At 35.2% G+C, this 16,853-nt stretch overlaps 1 protein-coding gene across 1 annotated transcript in view; it reads right to left on the bottom strand.

The window, feature by feature from the left end:
* Positions 1-16,853, bottom strand: part of CLIC4 (chloride intracellular channel 4) — a 65,612-nt gene that overhangs the window by 23,072 nt on the left and 25,687 nt on the right. The window contains exon 2 of the mRNA XM_063105457.1: positions 5,883-5,992. Within this exon, the coding sequence (XP_062961527.1) occupies positions 5,883-5,992 (110 nt within the window). The remainder of the gene's footprint in view (positions 1-5,882; positions 5,993-16,853) is intronic.

Here is a 16,853-nt window from a genome sequence, read left to right as displayed (position 1 = left end):
AGTATGCAAATGAAAGTCATGCCTGCTTTCAGTATCCCATTAAAAAAGCATTATGCGGGAGATAAAATTGGCAGTTTCAACTTTATTTAATAGAACTGGTGGTTCATACCTGGTTATCTGGCATTAACGGATTGGTAATAATAAAATCTGATTAATTTAGAGGCACATATACAACTGAGGAAAATGAAAGCTTAATAGAACTGATGGTTCACATCTGTTTATCTGGCATTAACAGATTGGTAATAATAAAATCTGATTAATTCAGAGGCACACATACAACTGAGGAAAATGAAAGCAGGCATATGATTACCAATTGTCCATTAATATTAGTGATTAGTCCATCTTGTTTCTGCTGAAAGGCCATACAGATTTTAAAAACAACAAAAATGATGAAACTATTTTCCAGGATTAACTGTTGAGATGAAGGACAAGTGAAAGTAGATTTGAGAAGAAACTTTAGTGCCTCCAAAAGGATTTGTAGACTCCAAGTGAATGAACAAGTTCTAAGTGGTGAGGTGATTCATTTACAAGCTATTTATCAACCAAATAAAACCTACGATTCTTCAACCTCTAGTCCTCACCCGGCACTCTAAGGCCTTAGTGGTTTTGTCTGACCCACGAAGGCTCATTTTACAGATGCTTCACAGAAACTTAACATTGCAGGAATTGTAATTTGGGATAAATGAAACTAAACTCACAGGCAATGGCTGAAAATTTCAGGACATCTTTGGTTTTTTTAATAAGAGGACTACAATAAATATTCAATAATTCATTCAAACTTATTCAAATGTTTTCCTTAAGTGAGATCTAGAAAAAGCAAAGTGCACAGAACTCATGTCTTGAAATAAGGGCATGGGTATTCTTCAGAGTTTGGGGATTTTTAATATTTAGCCTTACTTATCATAGTAGTCTTTTAGATTAAATGAATTATGCTGTTCTCTCCCATTTTCTTTCTAGATGAAGAAAAGGAAATAAAGAGAAACAAAAACAAGAACCAGAAAGAGAGGGAAAGAGGAACAAAATGGAGAGATCTTACAGGAGCTAACATTTTAAGCAATTGAAATGGCTTAATTTCAATTAAAATTTAATTCAGTACGCGTGCAACAATTGGAAGAAGTTGGGCTGGTGGCTCAGTGCCAGCTGCTTGCTATAAAGTAAGCACAGCACAGCTATAGGACCTTGGCGCCGGCTCTTGAAGATGACCTATCTGTAACTAGTTGACTTGATAAATGGAGGGGAAAAAAAATACTATGTAGAACTTATCTTTTAAATTGAGATGCTTTTTGAAGGTGCTGATTTTTAAGACAAAATTAATTCACATATCAAGAGAATACTGGGCACTATATAAACAAATAACAAAAAAAAAAAAAAAACCCAAAACTCACAAAAGTTAACACCATAGAATCCTTTGTTTCAGAACACTTTACTATTATTTTTTACTATATTTTCTATATTCTGGCTTAACTAATCTTAAAGTCACTGACTCACCAAACACACAATAGTCACAAAACTTAGTAACTCCTAGTTACTAAGCATTTGTATTTTTGTCTCAGTTCAACCAGTTAAAGGATTTTACTGATTTTGATTAAATGTGGTATATACTGCTAATCTTTGTCAACTTTAATGTCAATTTGTGGAGAAAAATTTTAAAAACAAAATAGCACTCATGAAAAGATTTCAAACACAACTTTTATAATTCTTAATATTTTAATAATACAGTTTATAAGTAGAGTTTATACTGATAACAGGTTTAGAAAAACATTCACTAACAATTTTCCTAATTCAGTTCTTTTTTTTTTTTTTTTGTCTTTTTCGTGACCTGCACTCAGCCAGTGAGCGTACCGGCCATTCCTATATAGGATCTGAACCCGCGGCGGGAGTGTCACTGCACTCCCAGCACTGCACTCTCCCGAGTGCGCCACGGGCTCGGCCCCCTAATTCAGTTCTTAACAGCCTCAACAGGATCATCATTGAAATCATCTTGAAAAAGAACATAAAGACATATAGCAAAATGGAAAAAAAAAAAAAAAAAGATATGTAGCAGTGAAGTTCTCCCTCTCTGTCTCAAAACCATAAAAGTTTATCCCTACAGGTATGTGACAAGCTATGGCCACACTCAGCTATATCCAGTCAGTGTCTCAGGGTGTCTGTCTATCTGTCCATCTCCATCCATCTCTCTCTGTCTGACTCTCTCTCATGACTGTTCTTGTACTTTCTTCTTTCTCTTTCCCTTGCCTACCTCTCAAGTTTATCTGTGGCACTGAAAGGTATTAGATCTAACTGTGCTCTAAAGATGTAACCTGATTTAGGAACTTCTGGGCATAATGAAGACAGTGTAAGTCTTCAAATAAAGACCTTGATCACTGCCACTAACCTGTTAGCCAGAAAGCCTCTACAATAAAGCCTGTGTGTGTGATAAAACTATTAATTCTATTAAATAACAGATCTGAAAATGGTATGAAAAGAGTACTAAAATGTCTAGCACACAGATGTCACTGAAGAAATGTTAGTATACTTTTTCCTTCCTTTTCCCAAATTTAAATGAGGTAACTGACCCCAAGAAAATAAGGGAGCTTGCCCAAGGTCCCCATGAAATTGATGAGAGGGTTCTTTCCACACAGACTCAGATCTCTACTCCTGATACTTTCTACTACATCATGGTTATTCCCCACTTGATGACATGCAACAACATCTTTAACTATGTCCCCAATTTTAATATTTTCACCTATCTGAAGCTTTTGTTCAAATGGCAGTTGATGTAATTCTAAATTCTTTCTGAAGCCTGGATACTTTTTTTTTTTTAATCTAAAAGCTCTTTTAATACAACTGCAGCATGAACAGAAAATTAGGTTTGGAAATGACTCCCACTAAAGTATTCAGGCTGCACTGGCAGGCAAGTAATGTGAGGTTGTTCAAAGCCTCACTAGGGGCATGTAAATACCAGCATAGTCATTAACACCAACTGAGACTCAAAGAGAACGTGTCATACAGTGTCAGAGCTAGAAATGAGCTTTCTTATGGATGAAATGTCATGTAACAGTCATTTTTTTCAGAGCATAAAGTGGGCTTCTAAATAGCTCTCAGGGGAGTTCTATTGCTCTCCACTGGTTTGTTCTGGAATCAGTACTTTTCATTGAGTAATTAGGCAATCATCAAGAAAAGCAGGAAAATAAGTACTATAGGCATTTTCTCCCCCACAGGTTTCTAAAAAGAGTCACACAATGTTTTAAAATTAAGAATGTATTGTGAGAGGTACTTTTTTTCACTATAGGATGTTTTATTCCTCTGTGAAAATTTTATTTTATACTTTTTTTTTTTTTGAGTCAATGTTCCCTCTATTGGGGTACCTTCTCTGAAATTTTGTTCAAGACTGTAAGTGTGTAAACTCATAGAAAAGCTTTGGAAGGATAAAGACCGAATATAACACCAGTTATCTCCATGAAGGTGGACGTTAATGACCAGGGGCTGTGGGTGGAAGGGACTCATTCTCATGTACTACTTGTATACTTTTAGTTGCCCCTTAAGAAGCATTTTTTAGAGGTACTGGAGACCTAAGATTCTAAAGAAAACAAAAAAATATAGGCTTCAATTTTAAGTGTTCTCTGTTGTTAATTTTACACAAAGCCCTAGGAAATAAGCATACATCTTTGATATTTTCTAATTATGAGACTCTGAACGTCTCATTCCCATGCGTCATCTTCTGTATGTGGAGTACATTAGTCTTAAACATACACAAATCTTTAAGTTTCAGTCAACTTACAAAAATAATGTCTTAAAAAGTCTGTAAAAGGAAAGAAACACATGACTTTGAAATAGCCATGACGGGTTTACATCCTTTTCTAAACCAGATTCCCATCATTTATGGCACACTTACTGGTATGTACCACAATCAAGCACTGTATTAAGCTATTCAAAAAGGCTTTTTCAGAGCATGGCAGTTAACTCACTTGCTCCAAGCCAAAAATGGAATAGCAGAAATCCATGTATTTTAGGACACAGTAAGGGTGTGTGCCTGTGGCTGGTCTATTTTTAGGAGTTATATTGGAAAACTTCCTTTGTGAATGCATGTAGGAAAAAAACAGTAATAGAAGGGTAACCACATGATTTATTTCATTCTTACAATAGCTCTGTCCAACATGAACTAGGTAATATCTTCCTAAGAGCCTGTAGTTTAACTCTTACTATCCCAAGGATTATTTCTACATTCATATAAATAACTATAGTGGTTACTGGAAGACTTCATGGCTTATTTTCAATTAATTATTTTTTTTTTTTGCAGCTGGCAAAAAAAATTATTTATTGAAAATAAATAATTTTCAGAGATCTGAACACAAGGCCTGTAATACGAATGTAGTACAGGGACCTGAACCTGTGACCTTGGTGTTACAAGGCTATAGTCTAATCAGCTGAACTAACCAGCCAGCCATCAATAATAAGTCTGTAGAATTTCAAGTAAATGCACTGCAATAAGTAAAGAATAAATTTTAAGAAACTAACAGAGATCCCAGAGTATGCTAACCTAGAACTGGGAATGGGATTATAGCTCTTAAACAAGTCTCAGTATGTGATGCTCACAGAGAGATAACATACATGAATTTTGCCACCCGTCAAATAATATCCTGTCAATATTCTTTCCTGGACACTGTTCGTGACTTGATATGCTTAAAAAATAAGTCGCAAACCATGTTGTGGCATTTGTGTCACAAAGAATACATTTCTACTGCCAAATCCTAGATTTTCCATTAGTACAACTATTCTTAACCTTTGGTTGAAATCTTTTGAAGGGAAGGGGTTTATGAATGTTCTTCACCTCAGTCCTGTCTGCTAAGTAAGAATAAAAAGTTCCTGAATACTACTCTGCTATTAAAAAAAAAAAAAAAAATGAAATATTACCATTCACAGCAAAATGGATGGACTTAGAGAAAATTATATTAAGTGAAACAGGTCAGGCACAGAAAGAAAAATACTGCTTGTTCCTACTTATTTGTGGGAGCTAATAAAAATAAACATAAAAACAAATGGTGGGATTGGGGGGAAGAAGACACAACAATCACAACAATTCCTTGAACTTGTTAAGACAAGTGAACAGATACATGTTGATGGGGGGAAGGGGGGAGTAGTGAGGGAGGAAAAGGAGGAATTGGTAAAGGGACATGAAAATCAACTACACTGTATATTGATAAATTAATATAAAATTTAAAAAATAAAATAAAATAAACCAGGAGGGAAAAAAAAGTTCCTGAATAAAAAAGAGCTTCCTACTCATCGGGCTCTTCTTAGCCCTCTCCACTCTGCTCTACAGAGAGAATGCTACAACTTTTCAACTAGCAAGAACAATCACAGGGCTATGAATAATTGTTCTTATTTTATAATTACATTTAACCAAATATGATTAAAATCATTTTATAGAAAGCTATTATTCTCTGAAAAGTAAATTAAATAGAATGTAACCGTATTCAACCTTCTAAAAACCCCATTCTTTAAAGATCCAAATTACATAGGTCACATGTTTAGCACATTTAAGACTAAGAAGATGTCTGCTTACAAGTTCTTTATAGCTCTATGTTTACACTGGAAAGTTCAAAGGTTTCACTTCATCCACAATAAAACCTTAGCCCCTGTTGCTGCTCATGAAATTTAAGGTAAACATACACTAAGTTACTAAAAAGACTGAGTGACCAAATGTGATTTACTGACATTGTGAGTTGTCCATAATAATTATACAAATTAAATTCCCCATAAATCTACAGAACTTTAATACAACATATTTATTTTAGAGGATATATGCAGTCAAAGTGAGGGATGGAGAAAGGATCAAACTGAAATATCAATAAAGTACATACTCTCAACTTAAGTTGATCCAAACTGCAACCATGTCTTACCTTTTCAGGTCAACGGTTGTGACACTAAATACAACTCCTTTGAGCCAAAGAATCATGAAGAGCCTCTGGGAAAAGGGGCAGTTTCCTATGCTTTCACCATCACTGCCAGCCTGGGAAACAGAATTAAAGATTAAAAACAATGTCAAAGTGATGATACTCAAAATGACAGACCTTTTTCTGAATTTTAATCAAGGGTGCAAAAAAAAAAAACAGGAAAAGCTGCATTGTGGAAGGAACAGTGGAAATCCAGGTCATTGTTATTTTGCTCTTTCATTTGCCTCTTTCTTGTCTTAGAAATGACCTAATACAGCACTGTTCAAGAAAATTTTCTGCAGTGATGGAGAGGATGTATAGTACCACTGTCCAATGCGGTAGCCACTAGCAAAATCTAGCTAGTAAGAACTTAAAATGTGTCTAGTTCAACTGAACTTAACTTTTATTTAATTTACTTTTAATCAATTTAAATTTAAATAGCCACATGTGGCTAATGGCTGCTATGTTGGACACAGCATCAATCCCTAGGGAGTAGGCATAACCATGCCTCAAGGCAAAGACTAAGTCTGTCATGGGTTTTTAGAAAGTTCCTCACAGTTCTTCAAGCTCAATGTTTACAATGGAAAGTTTAAAGATTTCCCTATATCCACACTAAAATTTAAATATATTCATTATAAATATCCCATATCCTGCTTTACAAATTCTTTCAGGGAGCAGGAAAATAAAAGATGTCTTTATTATAAACTATTTCTAATCCTACTTAATGAATGGAGCAGTTGACTTCCCTGAGCTCAATAATGAGGTAGAATTTTCCTAAAAATCAGAGTGAAACAAATCTTCTTTAATTCTATCATGTATTTCCCAAGTTTAAAAAGGAGAGAAGGGGAGAATGAAATGGGGTGAGGGGAAGGAGAGAGAGCGAGCACACCGGTGGAGAACGTTCTGACATTGCTAGGGATCAAAACAGACTCTTCACCATGAAGTCTATGGAGAGTGCCTGAGGTAACTCTTCAAGTCATTCAAAGAACTGGTAAAAGTACTGTTTATTATCCTAAAGTAACTATCAAAAAATTAAGAAGCATTTCAGTAAAATGCTACATCGGTAAATAGTGATTAGTTCCTAAACTAATGGGGAGGTAGAAGGAGTACAAAGAAGAAAAACAGAACAAAAACATGGGCACATAAGGAGGATCCCAGAGCCCACCCTAATCAGACAACATGGGAGCGTTACAACCAAGCTTGGTTTAAAAAAAACAAAATTACTATTCTTTATCAGAAACAAAGCATACACAGAATTTGTAGCCAAAGTGAATCATATTAGTTCCTAATACTGCAACTTGTACAAAAATTTACTTCCTAAAGAAAGCTTAGTTAAACTTTAATGTGATCAAGAATAAAACAAAATAAAATAAAAATTAGGAAAACATTTAAAATGAAGATTACTGGGCCTCACATCCAGGGATTCTGATTCAGTAGAATCCTCATTCTGTCATAGGCACCAGAGGAGATCCCAAAGTAAGGCATCTGCTAGATACATTGAGAAACACCGGTGTGGGAAGGTTAGGACGATATTCCTTCCTCAGAGCACAAGTCAGTTTACAGGACTAAATCATCCCACTATTTAACAAACTGGTGCTCAACGCTGACTTTTTGAACATGATGACCATCCATTCACAGCATGCAACACTGATAACACACAAGTGAGTTTACTACAGACAAGAAAAAGTTAACAACTAACCTTTCCATATATTTTGATGATGACTGTTTTCACACCAGACTGTGTCTTTAGATATTCAAATTCTATTATCATTGTTGTTTTGTTTTTTCCCTCTCCTGACAGACATATAAATACAAGAAAAAGTATCCCAAATTTGAGACTTACTGAAAAAAAAACAGTGAAGTTGGGTAGACAAAGAACTAGTCTGACTCAAGGTCTTCATCCTGTTTCATTTATTTAACCTACAAAATTAGCAATAATTTCCCAAACTGCCTGTTACAGCAGTGTTAAAATCATTAAATTGGTAAAGAAGGTGTAATGAAGATGTTACATGTAGGCACTTGGAAACATTAAACTAAAGGCTGGCTGGAGATGAGCAAGGACCCGTTACAGATCAAAACCACCACACAATAACCTCCTATAATGGTCTGCAGGGCATATCGTCCAGCACAAACAGAAGAATCTTGGGACATGAACTAGTTCATGAAGACCCGGTCAGGATGCAAATGCCTATTTGTTTTCACAGCTAACTGCCTCCTTTGTCTATAATTTTCTAGCAAATTTTCCCAATTTACTTCTCTTTCAGGTATATCAGAAGCTTGTTACACATCTCACACTCTTCATATAACTACTTTCCTTCATGAACACACAAATAAAAGCATGCACACTCTTCAAGATAGATCTGAAAAAATGCCTTTTTAATAATTACTCTCCCAAAACTCATGACAAGTCAATAAGAAATATCATCATGAACAAGTCTTCCAAGTTTTAATAGCATGAGAAAATTGGGAGCTATTAGTCAGATGATGTTCTTAAAAAGTATAGTAAAATTATGAAATTCAGATTTCTAGACTTCACAAGTAAAAAACTTTGTCCATTAATCCAAGTTGTACTAATAAAATTCCATTTCAGTAAAGTTACAGAATCAAAATTACTCTGTTTAGTATGAGCTACATTGAATACTACATTTAATCTATTGAATATATTTAGAATGAACTAAATTGAACTACACTGAATCCATTGGTACAACTGACTGAGGAATTGTGGTATAGTAGAAAGCATACTATACCGGGAGTCAGGATGCCTTTATTTTCCACCCAAATTTGTAGTAATAACAAAAATTAACAGATAGGTATGCAACAACAGCATCTAAGTATGGCTTTAATATTTCATATATATTTCCATGTTTTGATGGCATCCATCTAACTGCCATTTTTTAAGGCTTCATTGCATGCTATTGACCCAACAATTTTACATCTAGAAGTTTATTCTGTAGACACACTTTTACAGATGCCCAAAAATACAAGTAGAGAGAGGAACATTGAAGCACTGTTTGTAATAGCAAAACATTGGAGACCACCCAAGACCATTAGTAAAGAACCTGTTAAATTACAGAATACCACTGAGAGTGAAAGTCTAGGCCACCCATTCAGCCTTTGCTGGCATGGAGGGAGGTGGGACACCACGTTTTCTTCTGTAGTGTTTCAAGTAGAGCAATTATTGTCTCAAAGTTTTTGGTCTTGCTTAGGCTGCCCCTTTCCTGGTGCTGTGGATAAAGAGAGCAGGATTTTGCCAGAGCTTTTTTGTCTGTGCGTGATGATGCTTCTGGGTAGCTGGCTTCTTTAGCTTGGGATGTATGAGGAAAAAACTAGGAAATCACTATTGTCTACTCCATATCCCCAAAAGCAGGAGTCTCTCAGAAGTATTATATTTAAAAAGCAAAATTTTAAATGTATAAAATGTGGTATATCCATACAGTGAAACACTATTAGACAATAAAAAGCAATGAAATATCGATACATGCTATAACTTGGATGAACTTTGAAAACATGCTAAGTGAAATTCAGGAGCCAGTCACAAGAGGTTGGAGGAGGGGAGGGGAATAACTGCTAATGGGTACAGAGTTTCTTTTGGGGAAAATAAAAATCTTATAAAATTAGACCCTGGTGATGGTTGTACAACTTTGTAAATATACTTAAAACCATTGACTCACATGTTTTAAATAAAAGAATTGTATGGTATATGAATTATATCCAATAATGCTGTTTTTAAAACATACAGACACAGATTAGAAATATAAGTATACACATGCTAGAAAAAAACTTCAATTTGGATCATATAGTTTTAAAATTAAGATTTCATGTTATAAAACCACACATTTATAATGATTTCTTGAAAATCAGAAAACCCAAATAATCAAAGAGAAAACCTGAATGATTTCACTGACACAGAAATAACCACAAATTTCCAGATAAGGAATGAGTCTTGGCATCATTTGGATTTTATTTTTATAAAAGGGGTATTTTTATTTAACTTGCTATCTAGGATTCCTCTCACACATTCACTATTACTCTCTGCTAGCCTCATCCTCCTCCCTCCAGACCTCTGTTGTAATTCTTGAATTGCATAATACCAGTATTTAATCAGAAACTGCTGGATTATCTCCTACATTGCTGAACAGGGGTCAATGGCAGATGCCATAAATATTTTAATGTTTTACAAAGTCAAGGTTAAGAAATTGCTCACTTAGAAAACCTACTTTAATCAGTCTTGAGAGTAGTCAGATTTTTAAAACACCTTGGAAGGAGAGCTTTAACTTCATCCTTCTCTTTGTATTTGTGGGACTGGGGGTGAGGGATGACGATTACTGGGGGAAGAGAGCGAGAAGTCCGGACCTGAAGATAAGAATGGGCTCCTTACCATTAAATTATTTTCCTTGACACATTTTCTAAAGAATGGATACAGCAATGTGTTGCCAAAAAAAAATGAACTAAAAAATTCTAATACCCCATTTACCTTTAGTGTGGATTCTGACAATCTACATTAGCTGTCTGAATATACAAAATGTCTTGCTTTGATTGTGATTAACTTAAAAGCCACAAAACAACATGATAAATGAGCAAAGTCACCTGGCTTCCATTACTTATTTCTTCAGAATTTTTGCTAATCACATGCTAGATAGACAAAGGTTTGGAGCCTAAAGATTTCATAAACTGCTATCCTTCTACAGGGTCTAGAGAGAACATGGGAAATAAGGTTTAGAATCAGACATATCTGATTTTGAATCCTGATTTCACCACTTACTTAGCAGTGTAATCTTCAGAAAGTCACTTAACATCTGTGAAACTTGCCTTACTATATACCATGTTATCATGGGGATCAAATCAGTGAGGACTGTTAAAGCAAACTAAAAAATTTTGGCCTGAGAAAGCCTCTGTATTCTCATTCCTGAGCTCTTAAATACGAACTACAACCTAACTTGGCACTTAAGCACATGGGCAAACTGAAAACCTCTCTTAGAAGTGTGCTTCTGTGACGATAGCTGAATCTCAACCAACTGCAGGCAGTCGACTGTTGTGGACCTCACTCCCTTTTCCTGTACCATCACTTCCCTTTTTCTACCTATAAATGTAACCAACATGTGTTTTCAACTGCAGTCCCTCTGAATCTGTTCTGACTCTAGGGGCTGCCTAATTCGCGAATCTTTTTTTTTTTTCTTTTTTCTTTTCTTGCTCAAATTAAACTTTGTTAAATTTAATTTGCCTAAACTTATTCTTTTAAACAGGGTACACACAGTTTGTGGCACATGGTAAGAGTTTAATAAACATTTTACTAACTTTAAAGATACTTCATGCAAAGAACTCAAAGCCTAACAACAGGTTCTCACAGTTCAAGCACTTAAGTCAGTAGACTCCTTAGATTACTTTATTCGTTCAGAAAACAATAAGAGGGAAAGAATCTAAATATTTCCCACATTAACCTCTTCCAACTGACATAGGCTGGCCTTGTGCTTTAAGAAATAGTCTATGTAAAGTTTAAAAAGTCCACTAAATGGAGTCAAGTAAAGATATCCTTTATTTAAGATGTCAAACATCTCCGGCCATGCAAAAGACTGTATCATTATTTCCTGGCCATAACTGTATCATAGAACTTATTTGATAAATAAAGTTAAATGATACATAATGGAAGAATTACTACATTCCCAAGCTCTGCCTATACAGCCAGGGCAGAACATAGCAAAGACTTCAGTTGCTACCACTTCCTTGTTCAGCATCACCAACTCACAAAGTCTACTCTCCAGATAAAAGCCCATATGATTTAGAGAATGATTAGTTTGAAAGTACGTGAGGATATCCAACTACCAGGGCTACAAGAAACTCCAGGAAAAGCTGTTATGAGTTCACGTGGAACATTTATCTTGTTGAAGATGAACTCTGTGCTCTCCCAAAACAAGCTCTTCACATGTATTAATCTAGTTAATCTGTCTATCCTCTCTCCCTGTCGAGGATGGTGGTTAAGAGCACTAATCTAGACCTAGACTCTCAGACAACTTCACCACTTCCTAGCTAAATGACTTTGAAAGTGATATAACCTCTCTGGTCCTGTTTTCCTCTTCTATAAAATGGGCATAATAACAGTATCTATCTCATTGGATTGATGGGGGGACATAATAATTTAATACATATAAAGGGCTTAGAACAGCACAATGCTCTAAAATTGAGGAAGGAACAGAGAGAGAGTTGTTCATTGCATACCCTTTCATTCTTTTTGATATTTGTAAGATAGACATAAATCTTTCATTTTAAAAAAAGCAAGCAAAAACCATCTCATCCAAAACATGAAAATGGAGTAAAACACAAGTTATAGAACAACTATTGAAAAGCTCTAAAGATGAAGAAAATCTATGTAACAGAAGTATATAGGAACAGGATCCTCAAATCTCAAGATATATAAAAATCCTCAAGGAAACTGAATTAAAATGCAGATTTCCAGGTCCCACCTCCAGATACTCTGATTCAATTACATCTGTGGAGGAGTCCAAGAATCTGCAATTTTTAACATGCATTTAAAGCAATTCTAATTCTGATGCATTTGGTGGTAGACCATATCTTCCTAAACACTAACATAGAGGCAAAACATGTTTTTAAAAAATCAAAACTGCAAAGAAGTTTGCTCCATGGTTAAACTTTGAATTCCTCATGATGCCTTTTGGACTCTGCTCTTTATAGACCAGTAACCTGGTCACTGTTATAGTCAGATTTGGTAAACAACAGTCTCCTCCCTCCCATTTAAGGAATGCCACACTATCTTCCCTTAAACTTAGGCATACTGAAACTTAAACCAAGCCAGCCTAAAGACCCATAAACCCAGACACTCAAATACAAGAACATTCTTATTCCACACAAATAAGAAGCAGAGACAAGTACCTTTTAATGCAAAACAGTACAACTCTAATGTTTCTAAGAGTTTGTCTTATAATCAAATATGAGGGTACTTCAAAGAGTTCATGGAAAGATAGAATTAAAAGATAATATGAATCTTTCCACGAACTTTTTGAAGTACCCTCATATAATGTCAAGGACAATTTTGGCGATCCAGAGCCCTTTGTAGATCAAGTGCTGTGGGAGAGGTGTATTTGGTTTAGAAGAACAATTACACATTTTTTATGACTATATTATACTAGGTAAATGATTTGGCTTGTCAAGGAAAAAAAGGGTTCTGTTGTGATGTTAGGAACCAGGACCAATACCTGACTTTCCTCAGTATTAAAGCATTGTGCTATTCTAAACCCTTTATATGTATTAACTCATTACGTTCCCCCAACAATCCAATGAGGTAGGCACTGCTTTTATGCCCATTTTACAGAAGAGGAAAACAGGCCCAATATATTAAAAGGTACTTGCTTCCAGTTCTTAGTTTGTATGGAATAAGTATGTCCTTGAATTTAAGTGTCTAGGTCTTAGAGTCTTTAGGCTGACTTCGTTTAGGTTTCAGTATGTCCACGTTTAAGGCAAGATAGCATGCCTTTCCTTTAACTGAAGGGAGGAGACTGTTATTTACCAAATCTAACCCTAATAAATAGTGAGCAGGTTACTGGTCTACAAAGAGCAGAATCCAAAAGGCATCATGAAATTTCCTGGATTTTCCACTTAGAAGCTATCTACCATTGGTAAGTCACTTAATCTCTTTAGGTCTTAGTTTTTCTATTCTTAAAAGAGGAGGAGGTGGGAAAGGAGAGACTGATTTACTGAGGTTTATAATTGTAATGTAACAACATTATATATACAAGATATCCCTACTTTTAGGAAATACACATGGCAATATTTAGGGGTAAAGAGCCACAATGTATACAACTTACTAGAAAAAGAGCAAATAATAAAGCAAATAGAGTACAATGTTAACAACAGGTAAACCTGAGTAAAGGTTTGTTCTTTGAACTGTTCTTATTCTTGCAACTTGGCTGTAAATTTGAAATTATTTCCAAATAAAGTGTTTTTGTTAATTATTAATCTAGTTTTTACTTCAGTCCTAATAGTTTCTAACTATATTACAGCTCACTTTTATTGTACCATTTATGTGTTATCTCCAAGAGCAGATAAAAATCAACCTTTTAAAATTAAAAAAATTTTTAACTTTTTATTCATTTGCCAATCATGTGAGGACCTACATTAAACACCAGAGATGTAGAGATGAACAAGAGAAGACATGGTTCCTGTCTTTATTTTACCTATAGACTACAAAGTTTAATCTGAATAATTTAAGAATTTCAGAATACACTACATGTGAACATTTCAATTTTGAATACAATGAAACTCAAAATACACCCCCTAACCTTATCACAATTATAATAACATGTGTTTAACATTTTCTCAAAAGTGTCATAAACATCCCCCAATAAATCATCTGTTTGTGAGTTTCAGTTTTATGGGCTTGCCAGTGGTTCCTCCTCTGAGTTGGTGGTTCAGCTTACAACAGAACACTTGATATTCTCTTGCTATAGTCTAAAATCACTATGAATTGAAAAATTTAAAACTACAGAAAAATATGTCTTTTTGTTTTATTTTTAAATTTTAAAAAGGGTGGGGGCAACTGAAGTATTGCCAAAGTTTATCATGCTTACCTATCCAAAATAACCTACTAAAATCTATATATTACTAAAATCATCAAAATTCAAAGTTACTATGCTACTGGGGGAAATAACTAAAATACACAACACAGCCAATTGTTAAATAGCTAAATGTCATGGTTGAGTGAAATAGCTATCTTTTTTAAGCACCCTTTTCTACTCACAACTATCCATAGTTAAACCTGTTGAATGAGAGATGATTCACCTTCCAGTAGTTTCAAAGTTTGTTTGTTTCTGTTTCCTTTGGTAAATGACCAAATTATGATTCAATTACCTAGTGTAGCTAATAGTTTAATTAAAAACAAAAAAGCCCTGTAAACATGTACAATAGTCTTTTAATGAGGCCTTGCAAAGTTTGCCCTCCTCCTTTCCTAGGATTTCCCTGCCAATTCTTAAGGACCCATAGCACTACTCCCCATACCCCCTCCCATTCATTCTATACAATAAGGCCACATAAATCTGGACACTTATGTGACTAAAATCACATTATACTCCACCTGAAATGCCCACTGCCACACCTGTCTTTCAGGTCAAGTTCGAATCTCACCTCCAAGAAACCTTTCTAGATCACTTTAGCCCAAACCAATTACCTGTTCTCTCAACCTCTATTCCAATTTCTCAAACCTGATGTCAACACAAATCATCAAGAGATCTTGCAGAAGTGCAGATTCTGATTCAGTAGCTCTGGGGTGGTGACCAAGGTTCTGCATCTCTTACAAGCTCCCAGGTAATAGCAAGCCTATACCACTTACTTAACAATTAATCATGATTTGCCTTGTGATCTCTTAAATTGTAACTGTGTATGAGGGTACTTGAAAAAGTTCATGAAAAAATAGAATTAAAAGATCTTATCAATTTTTCCATGAACTTTTTGAAGTACTCTAGTATTATTACTTTACTATTCACATCTCTGCACCCTGTCTCCTGAGTTAGACTGTAACCTGAGTTTTTTGTTTTTTTTTTAAACTTTCCCATAGGACCTTATCTGCTACAGATGCTTTATTAGTTATTAGCTTCCTGTTGATTGGCTAACTATGAAAGCCTTTGAGTTTCAAAGAATGTGTTCTAGCTTATCAGTATAGAAAAAAAAAAACTAATTAAATCAAATCTTCCTGACTAATAATTGTTCTCAAAAACTTAAATTATGTCACCAAATAATCTTGGGACAGAGCTAACAAACCACAGAAGCCACTATAGCCTGCCCAATATCTATTCTCCTCCTTTGTCAAAAGACAGAACTCCTATTTTTGATCAGGCATCCATTCCTTCCTTCCCCCAAGGAATGCAGGAAATAATGACCTAATCCCCAGTTCTAGGGGTAATTCCTGACTGATTCTAAGCCAATCATGATAGTTGAATTCCCCTTGCCAGTGCCTGACTTAGGCATGTTCATGCGACCCAGTTTTAGTGGATGAGACACAGAGTCTCCTGGGAAGTTTCTCACACTTAAGACAAAGATTTCAGAAGAGGAAACCCTTGGATGTGAACCTGTGGCTGCTGTGGCCAACTTGATAGTAGCCTGAGGCTGAAACAACCACCAGAAGATGATAGAGCCAAGAGAATCACAAAGAAGCAAGCCAGAACCTGACATACTACACATGGAGCAGTCCTCTTACTAGACTTCTTTCATTAGATACATTTCCTTAAGGTTAAAGCCAATTTCAAGTGAGGTTTTCTGCTACTCACAGTCATAAGTATCCAAATCAATATCACCATTTATCTCTAAGGCTAGCAGGAGGAATGAAAATATTTAAGTGTGGTAAGGTATGAAAAAAGAAAACTCTTTATATAAGTAAAGGAAAAATAATAGCTATTCCATCCAGGGCTCTGGTTTATTTACAATTAATCTTATTTTCCATAGGCTGCCATTTAGACTACTGAAAGATTTCAGTAGCATTTGCCACTGAAGTTCAAAGGACGGCCTCTCTTTCCTTACTCACATAACATCTTACATGACAGCTTCTTGTCTGGGACCCAGATATATTTACTCAACAGTCAACACATACTTACTGAGGACCTACTGTCTCCTAAGCACCATAGTTGGCACTGGGGAAACAACTGCTAAGATAAGACCTGACCTCAAGAAACTCAGATTTTTATAAAAGAAACAGATAATGAGTTAAAAATTATAAATTGCAATAAGTGCCTACAGTTAGACCTAAAGAATGAGAAGAAGCCAGCCATGCAAACAGCCAGTGTAATTAGATCGCTGTGAGTACAAGAAAAAGTGATATTGGCAGGGGCCAGGTCATGAAAGATTTTCTAGACCATATTAAAGAGTTTGAATTTTATGCTCACAGAGGAAACAATTTATTCATTCATTTAACAAATGTTTGCAAAAGTACCTACTGTG

The sequence above is a fragment of the Cynocephalus volans genome, chromosome 8 (genome assembly GCF_027409185.1).
Source record: "Cynocephalus volans isolate mCynVol1 chromosome 8, mCynVol1.pri, whole genome shotgun sequence".
NCBI lineage: Eukaryota > Metazoa > Chordata > Mammalia > Dermoptera > Cynocephalidae > Cynocephalus > Cynocephalus volans.
This window is presented reverse-complemented; position numbering and strand designations above follow the sequence as displayed.